This window comes from Scardinius erythrophthalmus (genome assembly GCF_964197995.2).
Source record: "Scardinius erythrophthalmus genome assembly, chromosome: 23".
NCBI lineage: Eukaryota > Metazoa > Chordata > Actinopteri > Cypriniformes > Leuciscidae > Scardinius > Scardinius erythrophthalmus.
In genome coordinates, this window is record NC_138243.1 from 7307869 (window position 1) to 7321386 (window position 13518).

The 13518-nt window shown below is 39.2% G+C and overlaps 1 protein-coding gene across 5 annotated transcripts in view; it reads right to left on the bottom strand.

Moving 5' to 3' along the window:
• Positions 1-6935: 6935 nt before the first annotated feature.
• smad2 (SMAD family member 2) overlaps positions 6936-13518 on the bottom strand; it is a 31097-nt gene continuing 24514 nt past the window's right edge. For all 5 annotated transcript variants that reach the window (XM_081354756.1, XM_081354760.1, XM_081354758.1 and 2 more), the window contains one exon: positions 6936-9077. In XM_081354756.1, coding sequence (XP_081210882.1) covers positions 8954-9077 — 124 coding nt within the window. In that variant the 3' untranslated portion in view covers positions 6936-8953. The remainder of the gene's footprint in view (positions 9078-13518) is intronic.

Genomic DNA, 13518 nt, shown 5'->3' on the forward strand with positions numbered 1-13518 from the left:
CACCAAACCTCTCGCCACACTCGCTTTTCTTTCATCTCTGACAAAGCCCTCCCTTTGCCTCCTTTTTCGCTATTTGGTGAGGGGACATCTCTACAACCGGCAGAGAGAGGAGGACACAGAATTAAACAAACAAACACAAAGCTCCGTGAAGCAATGCTTAATAGAGTCGCACATGGCTCCCTTTTCATCTTCTCAATAGCTGTTCAGGAAGGATCAACACTCGAGAGCAAGTCCTCTCCCGCTTCCTCTCTCAGGGGCCTTGTATCAGTCGCCACTTCACAAGGGAACTTTCTTTCTTGTTCTGACACACTTTTTAATTAGATTGTCCACCGCGCGATCATTTCCACCGGCCCTAAGGTTCTACATAAAAAAACATGTGCTATGAATAACACTACTAAACAACTGGCAATTCAAAGGAGTCGCCAATAATGAAAATTCAGTTATCATTTACTCACCCTCAAGTTGATCCAAACCTGCATGACTTATTTTCTTCATTGGAACACAGATTTATATATATATATATATATAAAGTCTAAAACATTGAAATGTTGGTGTTGAGTTCATATGGTTTCGAAAAACCTTTGCACAATTTTCAATTTAATGACTCTAAAAAATACCATGTGTAACCAACCACATAATTTTTTACACCTTGAATACATGAGGATAGATCTTTTTTACAGTAATTATTTACAAAAAAGATATCTTTCAATGTGAAACGAAGTAATGCCTAAATATCAAGATTTTACAGAATTACACAAAATGAAATTGAACTAAACTTGTCATAAAACAAGTCTAATTATCTGATATATTAGAAATCTTATAGACCTTGACACACTTTCATGAGGGTCTGCAGAGGTCCTCTCTATGAAATGATTTAGTGTTTTATGTATCTTTTTCTGAATGTTTATGCATGACGAACTACCCAAGACTTTCTTTTCCAAAGATTTAATTATTTAAAGGCTTTTTTCTTTGTCAGATGTCAGAACATTTGTATCACCTTGACTTTATGCCAGAAACGTTATCAAATAATTTTCAATTTAGTAATTAAAAATATGCATGTCATAGAAGTCATGTATTTAAGTCATATGAAATGCATTTTTATGTTTATTATTATAATTATAAATTAGACATATTGACCCTTGAATTTCACTGTTCTTCACACAAAGTTATCTTAAGGCTTTAGAAGACTGTGATTACTGCAGAAAACTTCTCAGATGCCCATGCTACTCATTGACTAAATGGCACTTTGACAAAACTGACCTTGAAATATCCAAAGGAAATCAATTTGAAATCAATGCCAGAGCAAAAACAGGCCTAAAGATTGAGTCAAGCTGACTTTTCGCCTGAGTCACGGATGGATTTTGGAGGGAGGAGGTGCCTCTGTATATTTAAGGATTAGCAACTCCCCCTTCCCTTAACTGAGCTTCTTAGTTATTAATTTTACCGTTAAATACCCAAAGAAAAGCACTTTTAAGCAGCTCTCATTAATACGCCTCTCCTCCATATAGCCCAGCTAGGTGAGAACCGTCACTGTGGCTAATTATTACCTTCATATGCAAATGCCGTTAGTCATGCTTAAAGTGTACTTTTTCTTATTTAATTAATTAAAACAATCATCTATGAACTTTAAATTAGTCTGGTGTAAAATAATCTCTTTTTATCGTTTAATAATTAGCAGGCAGTAAAGCGGCTGTATTAATTGCATTTAGACTTCCGCCCCAGGAGACGCACGGAGAGGAACGCATCTCTGCTTCCTGAAATAGCGAATTCCCATGAACTGAGGAGCTAGGAAGGAAAAGAGCGAGAGAGAGAGAGAGAGAGAGAGAGAGAGAGAGAGAGAGAGAGAGAGAGAAAAGAATAAAGAAGAGAATAAACTCTTTTCTGCGTTCTTTCTTTAAATTACCCCTGGGAATCAGAGACAACCCTTAATTAGCCTAGCGCCATGGTAAAATTGATTGAAATGCAGCACATCAATTATTAAGCGAAACAGTTTTTTTTTATAACTCTCCCCTGCCTCTCTTTGGGTGGGAGTGGGGTACGGCAAATCGCTTGGGTGTTACCTCTGAAAAAAGACAGTGAAATGAGAGGACGTTTGTTCAGATCTTCACAACCCCTCGTATCTCTTGCATGCGGTGCCGTGCATCAAAGCCAAGTATCATTGATACTCCTCATAGCTCTTGTCTCCTTTGTTCTGATGCAACGTTTACATAGTAGGTTAGGAAACTATGACGCGTACTTTTTAACACAACCATTCACACACTTAGTGCTTTGAAATAACTAAGGGGTTCAGCAAGGCTATGTATTAGGCCCTTTTCAAAACTGCTCGAGCATATTTTTATGACTTGCGAAGTGAACATCTCAAAAGAGTGTAATTCCATTCATCTATATCAGCTTTGATAAAGGTTAGCATGACAAAAACATCCCGGTCCAGGACTCCAGTTGTTCATATGCAGCTTGACCCTTGAGGTCAAACAGTCACTGTCAGTTAAATGGCCTCCCTCCGATCTGGAGTGTCACCATGTTTAGGTCAAGACAAGGTCATAGCATTCACAATCTCTTTGTATCATTTACGCAAAATGCTATTGTTAGCATAGCCTCCATAACATAGTTAAGATTTGTCCCCACTCAAAGCCACCTAAACAGCAAGTACTCAGGTAATAAGCAGCTGGCACTTTAAATTATTCATGTGATTACCAAAACAGAGCTGTTAGTTAAAGACATCTCACTGGCAAGTAAAAGTGTTCATTACTGAAACGGTATTAATCGGTTAAAACAGCAATAATCTGTATAATTGCTTTAATTACCCTGCCAATAAGAGCAACACAAATTCACAGCCTGGCTGTTGGCCCACAGCCCCACACAGATCATTTTCTTTATAACTGCTGCCAGCTGCTGGTAACAATGTGCATTACAGTATTCAGAGGTGCATTGATTCTTGAGGGTTAGGGACTTCCCATAATCAAGTTAAAATTACGCTAAAAGTTTGTCGTTTCAGGTTCCAACAATCATCCGCCACTAAATATGACCTCACAAGCAAGACGATTGCCTATTGGACAATCATTGAAATTTCTCTCCAGGACTTTCACATGACGTTTCCATTACATGGCACCATATCTTCTTATAAGATGGTTGAGTAAATCATGACAGAATTGTCATTTCCAGGCGGACTATCCCGTTAATGTCTCCACCATCCCTGGCTCCTGAGGTCTCTCTGGGGTCACAGGCTGGGAGACTACCTGACCACCCTGATGTCCTGTAGATCCTGGTCATTGTCAGTGCTTACCATGGGTGGAAAAACTCATTTGAGCCTAATTAATTCTTTGCAGGGCCCTTGTGCTCCAGTTACAGCTGCAGACCTTTGCCAAAGTATCAGGAAAAAGACTTCAGAAGACATCCAACACTTCACACTGGACAAGTCGGAGGGCAGGGCACAAAAGGATCTGTAGAGCCCATTGTAAAGGAGTCAGGGTCAAGTATAGGTTAGGACGATGTTTTAATTAGTTGGCCATAACTTATACATGATTGCTCTTTCCCTATGGCCAAAATTTAACAATAGAGCTACTCTTGAGTGATCCAAGCAGAATAAGACGGTGGAGTCATTGTGAAGGTCAGTAAGGTATTGTATGTAAAGAAATCTCACAGTTAACCAATCATGTGAATGAAGAGAGCTTCAAGTGGCAAACTCTGAATGGAAAACAGTATCGTACTTACATTATGGATAGTTGGACATAATAGTTTGGCCCCTGAGTACTTACCGGGTTAAGCGAAAAACAGCCTTCCTGAAGCTCAAACAGTAGAAAATGGCACCAGTATCACCGCCAAGGTCATGCTTCGATTCACAGGGAAAGCTTGACACAACAAAAATCTATACCTTGAATGCATTGCAAGATAAACGAGTCTGCCAAATGCGTGAATGTAAAATACTGTGCAAGTACCACAGTCATATCGAGAACACGCTGATGTCCTCTGATTGTACGCCCATTCAAATCAAACAAGTTGTGAACCCAATAGGCCTATTTAGAAGGCATTTCCAGTAAGTCGGTTTGTAAGTAAATATACGTTTTTGGGAAATGTTTTTTTCTGGTGCACATTAATGAGCCATCGGGGTTTACGCCCTGAAACGCTGCCAAACCAGATGTAACTTCGAGACTAAATGCCACATGAATTATGAACTATTACAGTGTAACTTGGAGAAACCACTTAGTGCCTATCCCAACCACAGAGAGGGGTTTTAACAGGAGAGGAATGATTAACGAATGCTGTGATACGACTCTGAGCTTTTAGCAACCGATTGGCTCTATGTGGTCTTGCCTAACATCAAGGCCCCAATGGACATAATCAACAGTGAGGTCTTGATTCAGTGAAGTGGCCGAACACTTCTTGACATAGTGAAACGGCACACAAACATTCATCGTAGATGTATATATAAGCCTTTATATGCCGTTTGTGGTGATGACAACAATTGATCAAGGTCCAACCAACTCACCTGCCAAGAACTTTAGCAGCCCTGAAGACTTGATTCGCATGTTCAGGTGTGTTTGATAAGGGTTCAGGTAAAACTCTGCAGGAAAGTGTTGAGAGGATAGAATATCCATCAGGCATTTGATGGGCAGCTGAAACACCGTACCTTACTGAAGCTCTTGCGCTCCCTGGTGGCCAAAGCAAGGAAGTACAGCAGTAGTTGTTTTTTTAATTGACTCATACAGAGTTCAATGCTATAATTTAACAGCTATCCCAGCACTTATGGAGATAATTTTATGCATTTCATTTTTTCTTTTAATAAAACTGCTATACTTGGATTCATCCATCTTGTTCTGTCTGTGCCAATTATTAGAGAAGACTAGACCTCGGGGACCGCGGTGGCAAAGAGCCCACCTCCATGTGTCAATGCTATTATAGTGCTGAATTATGCTTATACTGTTGTTAGTAAATGATAAATAAACAGTGTGACATTAAACAAGTCTAATAAAAAGTTTGGGTATTTAATGTGATCAATTTATAGCTACAATTTTAAGGTGAGATGCTATTAATTGTAAAAGATTATCAAGTTGATTCGGTCCCACTTTATATTAAGTGGCTTTAAGTACTATGTACTTACATTGAAATGAATAATTTGATACAATGGACTTGTGTACCTACATGTTTTTACATTGTACTTACATTTTAAAAATTCCTGCATGTAATTACAGCTGTAATTAATTTAAGTAATTACATTTGTAATTACACAGTTGACCCTTCCCTTACACCTTAAACCTACCCAATCCACCACACCTGTCCCTAACCTTACCCGTGTCACACCTCAATAGCAGCAAAAGTGTTTTACAATACAACATGAACACAATAAGTACATTGCACCTATTTTTTGATGTAAGTACATAGTACTTAACGCCACTTAATATAAAGTGGGACCGTTGATTCTGAAAATTGTCAGATTACATTATAATTATTATTATAAATATATATTATTGGACAATTTGTGTTTTTGTCTAGCTCAGTTTTTCAATATTAGCTGATTTATTATTATTATTATTATTAAAATCAGGAGTTTTCACTCTCCACATCCAGAATAAAGCCTGTGGGACACCTGTTGGATAATGGCCACTGACTATGAATTAAATGATTTTACCCTATTAGTCCATTTACTATAATGAATAATAAAGATGTTTGGAAAGTACCTCTAACCACCCATGTCACAGAATGAACCTCTGCACATTTTTATAACATCACTATTACATAACCAGCACGTTTCAGGATCACACAATTCACAAGGTAGTCATTGTTACTAGGAAAACCCTAACAAATGTGTTGGGCTCTTTGGCAATCTTTGTGCATCTTATCTTCTCTTTTACCCAGCTTGGATTGGTATGTGGTCTTGATGCAAACCAGAAAATCCTGCCATGCACAAATAAAAGCTACTAAACACCACCAGCAGCTTCAGTAATACCTCTCCATATTCACCTTTTATGGCACAAACAAAATCCTGCAGGTATATATAACTGGACACATTGAGTTCACATTTTATCTCATGTAATCTTGTAGATATGAGAGAAGGATGTAGTGTGCAGTATACCATTTATATTTAGTAATAATTTTGTAAATTCAGACCGCAACTTCCGTCCTTTTGTTATATAAAGGTTATATAACATTTATTGTGTGAATATGTAAGAAGTTTCAGTAACAAATTATTTTATGGTGTCATTATTACATATAGTTACTATAGTAATAACAGTAAATTATGCCTAATTACATGCAACTAACCCTAAACTTTTAGTAAGTACATGTAGTTAGTTATTATTACTCAGTACTTAAAAGTATAATTACAGTCTAACAAAGACACCTTGAAATAAAGTGTAACCGAAGTTTCACACAAATTATTTATGACTCTCACATTAGCAGCATCATCATTTCCATCACAACCAACAATTTTGTTGAAGTATAAAGTTCCAAGAAACTCTTCAAGTCATGTCGGAAAGAAAGGACGCACATGAACGCAAACAAAAAGTTGTAAATCCCAGTGGGAAGCTCGGGATTCTCTTTAAGCCCCGAGTTTATGAGTTGGGAGGTGTCAGTGAGAAACATGGTGGAATATTTAGCAGTGACACTGTCAGGCTTTTTTATTTACAACAAACTAAGCTAATTACCTCACCAAAATATAGCAGCATTGTATTATGATGTGCAACGATAAAGTTTACAGTGGCTTCATGAATTAATTAAAAACATGAAAAGCAAAGCACACCGCATGCACAATCTTTGTTCTTCCTTTGCTACAAGTAGTTTAAAAACATTGCTGTATTTTTGTGTAGTTTATTAAGTGAAGGTGCACTGCCATTTTGCTCTGACGAAAGGGACTTCCCAGGAGGACTTGAACGCACCAATAATTTATGCAACAAAGAGAGAGAGAGAGAGAGAGAGGGAGAGAAAGACAGGCTTTAACATGAGAATTAAAACTTTTTATTAGTGTATTTATGAAGTCTGCATATGCAACACGCCTGAAAAGCTTATCGCCTGAAGTTCACGTCCTACCAATACATCTCTCTAATGGTAAAACAAGCTCACCAACTGTTAAATGCTTTGCAAAAGGAGAAAAAAAAAATTAACAGAAAAAGTAAAATAAAATTATATATACACATTTATATGCATATATGTCTGGTCCACTTTCAGTTCTATTTGGTTTTCTTTCCACACCCAGTCAAAAATGGCAAACAGAACGTTCCCAGTGTCTTGTTGGCCGCTTATGGGCTTTAAAAACGGGCCACAACATCTTCGTCAGCTTTTTACTAGATGCACTTAAAGTACAATCACAAGAGTAGTAAGATCAATGAAGGAAAAGATGGAGACAGAGGTGGGAAGAGGGGAATGGATACTTGCAACGCCTGGTCACAACAAGTAAAGAATAACAGACAGCTATATCACAGTCATTAGTTAAAGTTGTACAACGAGCACGCACACTAAAGTTGCACAGTTCTCCCTGTTTGGAAGTCTTTTTTTCCCCAATTGCAAACAAATAAAACACTGCGATGTTCCCGTAGGCTGAATGTCCCCTTCGGGTAACCGTACTTTGAGGGGCGGTGGGTTAAACAGTATCGTGTTGTGAACATGGGAGGAAAAGCAACTAAAAGAAAATCAAAGAGTGGTGGGGTGGGGCGGGGGGCTTGGGTTCAAGATCAGGGCGAAACGTTAACCGGGACAACAGCTTGAATTGGAAGAGGAGAAAAGATATTTGCGCTTATAAAAATTTCATGCTAAATAACGTTTTCGTATGATAGGACATTTCATTATGAAGCCATGTTCCTTTAAAAAGAGGGCATGATCTAAAAAAATATTCAATTCTAATAAAAAGGAAGAGAGCTTTAAAGATCTTAAATATATTTATATATAAAAATACATGAAAATACAAAAAGTAGCTAAAAGAAAGATAAAGGGAAAAAAAAATCTTGTAATTGTGTGAAGGATAACCTAGTTTATTAACACTTAAAGCTTAAATACTTAGATTTTTTGTTTTTTTTTTATCAGTTTTTTTTTAAGATTTGGACTGCGTGAGACGTTTTAATAACCTTTGAAAGTCTTTGTCCGTCCTTAAAAGAAGCCACTTTCTGAAGAAAACCACTCGACAGCCAACTAGTGAATATTTCACCCAGTGAATAAAAAGTTAATTCTGAAGTTCGAATTGAACGAGGGGCTTTTTTTTTTTTGCGCTAAACATTCCTATCAGTTTGAATAAAAGAAGCATGTCTTACAGCAGCATACCTCGAATCAAAGGCAACATTCATATATAGTGGTTTGGGGGGAGAACGCGTAAAATATTCAAATAAAAAGGTATCTTTTGGCATTACTGAAGAAATCGAAAAACATGATTAAGTCTTAACGCGCCAATCTACACAATCATAACGTGTATAAAAACAAAGAATGTGACTTTTTGCCAGAAAAAGTAACCTCCTTGAATGACCGGATTGGGATCGCCATCCAGGAAAAGTATTTACTTCATCAAGGGGGGAAAAGCCTTTCTGCTACAAGTGTGTGTGTGTGAAGTTATTTCCTGCCTTCTTGAACTTCCACACATCATACGCACATTCCCTCCTTCTCGAAAACCATCCAAATAAAATAAAAAAACCAATATACATTTCATATTCTACTACTAATACATTTAATATTGAGGGTTTATGAAAGAAAAACAAGAGAGAATTAAAGGTGCATGAAGCTGATGAGACAGCAAGTGCTGCGTTCAGGTCCGAACGGTGAGAACGTCAGTGTCGGGAGATGAGAGAGAGACAGAGAGAGAGAGACACAGAGAGAGAGATAGAGAGAGAGAGAGAAAGGCTCACGAGTACTATGATAGAGAAAGAGGGGGCGGGGTTATAGTAAGTCTGTTGTTCTTGTTGTCGGTTGATGTGATTGTAGAATCAGTCGTTTTTGGGAGGGGGGGGGCAGAGGACAGAGAGCTTGGTCGTGTCGATTAGGACATACTGGAGCAGCGTACGGAGGGTGAGCCCATCTGAGTCAGGACCTTGTCCAGCCACTGCAGCGGGCCGTTCAGGTGAAGCTCGATCCAGCATGGGGTGCTCGTCACGGTCTGCCGTCTACACAACAGCAACAAACGACAGGTCACAGGGTGCATCATGGGAACAGGCAACAGGAAAATTGCCTGTTACTATGGTGAAACACGTCCATTAGGAACTGCTAGAGTGATTGACAGCCGGCGCTTCAAATCCTACTGTGGTGAAGGCGTGGCTCATGAATATTAATTAGCTCCTGGAAAAGTAGCATAGCAACAACCTCTCTGACATGCATGAGCTACACCTTTGCCATGGTAAGACTGGAAGTCATTTTAGCCATAAGTACTACCAATGCTGTACAAAAACTGTTCCCGTTCTGAAACACTGCTGCTTTTAATATCCGGAATTACAAGCACAAGTGAGCTAGAAAGTAACTAGCTAGAAAGATTTTTGATTCGGCTGATGCATTTAAGACTTGTCAATACGGATGTGTTCACACTTGTAGTTTGGTTCTCTTGGGTCTTTTGGTATGGACCAAAAACAAAAAGATGTGTCAATAAGGATAAAAAACAAGGGTAAGATCACAAGCTGATTGGATGGCTGTTATGACATACATCCAAAACAATGCTGGGCTAAATGTTGTCGTCGTATGTGTGCACATTTTATGGTATTTGTCTCAACTTATAATGAGCTTATAAAATGTGTAAAGGAGTAAAAACAGCGTCAGGAATCCCGCCGTCACACACACACCAAGATCTGCTCCGAAGAGACACGGTTCTGACGCCTGAACTGTGATGGGCAACGTCACGACTATGATGAGAAAAAACAGGAACGCTGGAGTATTCCATCTTTTTTTGTGACATCACATCCTGTTTTTGGTTTGTTTACATGTCTTTGGTCTAGGGGTGTGCTCAAAATATCGATTCTTAGATACATACCGATATAATAAAAAAAAGATACAGTATCGATATTCTAGCCCTTAGAATCGATACTCCGCCCAGCCATTAGGGGGCGCAGCGGCGCCCGCGAGTTTAAAAAAACCAGAGCCATAGAGAGAAAGAGTTGCGACACTCCCTAGACCTCCGTTGTAAATAATGGCGGCGCTTTTAACCATAGACATCATATAGGTAGACGCCCTATCGACCGCTACTGCCTATTGGCACGGACGAGCCGTGGGGCCGCCATCTTAAACCGGTCAACCGCTCCGCTCAGTGTAATCTGTTTGCCAGGTGTCAGCACATTTAATTAATCATATCTCACTGAATACCGAACCGATTTTCACGCGGGTTTTTTTGCTGCAAACGTCATACATGTAGCTATGATACAGGACACATTGCATATTTTATTCACAAAATACAATCAATAGTACGGTAATGTTAAATGTTAAATCTAACTTGTGAAAAGTAATCCCAGAGCGATGGTCCGCCGATTTGAGCAGGAATATGTTGCACAGTGCTCTGGCGTCTACTGCTGCTATGCAACGCAAATAGGAGTATGACCGGTTTAAGATGGCGGCCGCATATTTTGCGCCCAGCGGCCAATAGGGCGTCTAGCTATATATGATGTCTATGCTTTTAACCGCCCACTTCCGGGATTTAAAGATCGGAAAAGTTCCAAACACTGTCATTTTGGCGTTGGACCCCATTCACTTACATTGCTGCGCGTCGAGTTGTTCCAGAGTTAAGTTGTTGAAATATCGACCTCTTTTGATTTGTCAACTGTCTATTTTGTATCAGAGGCCCTTTGCGATGCTTATACTGGTCTTCATTTGTACATGCACAGCGTAATTATTTATATTTTATGTTAGTTGTTTCAACCAATTTTCAAGCACTGCCTGCTAACTTAGCTAGTTAGCTAGCGCGACTTCGTCAGTTAAGAGTTCGGTAATGAATCGCTGCCACCTTTATAGCAACTTTTATTTAATTTAATTTTTTGGGATATACTAACTGTTTTATTGTCTTGAGTGAAGCGGCTTGTGAGAACAATGCTGGACCTCTAGGATTGTTATGGCCATCACCAGTCCTGTCTGTTTCATGGATCACCTGCCCCTGGTTTTTGCTTTTCTTGTTCACACAAGCACACATTTTTGTTGTCTGTCATTGTTTAATAAAAATAGTTTATTTGAAAACCTTCATTTGTATCAGCAATGCTTAAATTCGTTTTTAATCTGTTATAGTTTTGATAATGTGTATGGCTTAATATTAAAATAATATTCTTGGTCTTAACATGATAATGTTTCACGTTGTGGTCCTGGGGTGGCCACTTTCATCAGAAGAAGTGAGCTAGCTTAAGCGAACTCTGAACGGACCGCCACGGCAGACCTCTTTGCGTGATCACGAAGGTAGGCTAATGGCTGAATCAAAATTTATAAGCAAAATCATGTGAATCAATAGCCTAATACAGCCCAGTTGTGCTAAAATAAATATCATGAGACGTCCATCATCAGATGAATGATATGGAAAAGTTAAGTTAGAGCCGCTAAAGCCATCAGTGCTACAACCCATGCGAACATGAACACTAAGCTTTTCCCTCCAAAAATATAGCCTAAAACTTGTCTCCAAATGCAAAACTGACATTAACAAAATGCAATAACAGCTGAAAAAGTACTTGGGGTGTGTTTTATTTTATATTTACCGTTCAATAATGCAATCGCTGCTGTCTGTCCCATAGAAGAACATGACAGCCAGCGTATGTTTTAGAACTATTGGGGCTTACATGAACCACGTGACAGCCATAGCGGCGACATCAAAGAGTGTCGCAACTCTTTCTCTCTATGGCTCTGAAAAAAACTAATGGAAAATGTCGAAGATTTTATTACAAGCCTTTGTTACAATCACTTGCCATTATGTTAACGAGGAGTGGGAACTGATGTCGCACGTTTTACAAACGCGAGCCATGCACGAGAGCCATACGGGGTCAAACATTGCAGAGTTATTGAAAGCGGCGCTGGAGGAGTGGGACCTCGTATCCAAAGACCCAGCTATTGTGACTGACAACGCCGCAAATATGAGCGGCGCAGCGGAGCTTGCCGGTATGTTGCATTTCAGGTGCTTCGCTCACACTTTAAACCTTTAAAGCGTGCACTGAAGCTTCCTGCTGTCGCTCGTTTATTGGGACGTGTTAGACGGATATCCACCTTATTTAAGATTTAATAATAAGTTAAAGGAGAACTCCGGTCAATTTTAACATTGAGCTCATTTTTTTGTACATTTGGAGTGCTGTCAATACAGAGAACAACGTCAAAAATCGGTGTTGCCTACAAAAAAATTATGTTATTTAAGCCAGCGCAAATACCTGTGTTTACATCCTGTTTTTCGGTTGAAGTCCAAAGTAATCGATTGCCGAGTTCACGCGCGTGATCATTGGTAACTAAACCTATGCACGTGAACTCGGCAATCGACTACTTTGGACTTCAACCGAAAAACAGGATGTAAACACAGTTATTTGCGCTGGCTTAAATAACATCATTTTTATACATATCTTTCACATCTACTGCAGTCAGATCCACCCGTGTTCACTCAGAAGGAATCACTCACATTTTCTGTGCACTTGTAATGACACATCAAGGATGTTAAGAGGCTAAAAGCAGGTTTAGTACTTGCCCCATTGAAGTCAACAGGGTGCAAATTTTAAAAAGAGGATAACACGGTGTAGGCAACACCGATTTTTGTAGTTGTTCTCTGTATTGACAGCACTCCAAATGTACAAAAAAATTAGCTCAATGTTAAAATTGACCGGAGTTCTCCTTTAAGAATAAGAAGAATAAGAAGATTTTGTGCTTGTGTGAGCTCAGACTGTACCCTTGGAAAGTTAAATGTTGACTTGTGGTAATTTCCAGATTAATACAATTTAGCCCCTTTCACACAGCGCTTTGAACCCGGGAAATTGCCAGCAAATTGCCAGAGCGCCTTCTGTGTGAACGCAAACTCGACCCGGGATTGATGCCGGATCGATGCCGTTTTGGGGACCTAGTAACATTGCCGTGTTCAGTCCCGGAACGCGCGCTGTGTGAACAAAAGCCATAATAATGCCGTGTTGTAGTGATGACGCTGAAGCCGGGATCGTTCGCCAGCTGTGAAACGGTACGTAATGCGCAAGTTTATGATCGAATCAGATAAAAAAAAAAAAATGCTCAAGCATGGTTTCTCGAGAGAGAAATCGTAGCTCATAAGCAAACTTAAGACGCTGCTGAGACATTACATGTCACATCGATGTCACGTGTCTTTACGGGATTTTTACGGGTTGTGTGTGAACGCACTCTCTGATTCCGGAAAATCACTGGCAGTGTGAATGAACCAAAATTAAACGAACCCGGGTCAAATCCCGGGACACTTTATCCGTGAATTTTCCGGAATCTCTGTGTGAAAGGGGCTTTTGTGTAGAATTAATCAGAGCACTTAAAGTTGCAAATATTTAAGCAAAATGCACTTTGTTATAATGCACTTTTGTCTTTAATAAATTGAAGAAAAATGCAGAGTTTTGTTTGTTGAGTAAATGTGTTCAGCATTAACTAATTGGCTCTGGC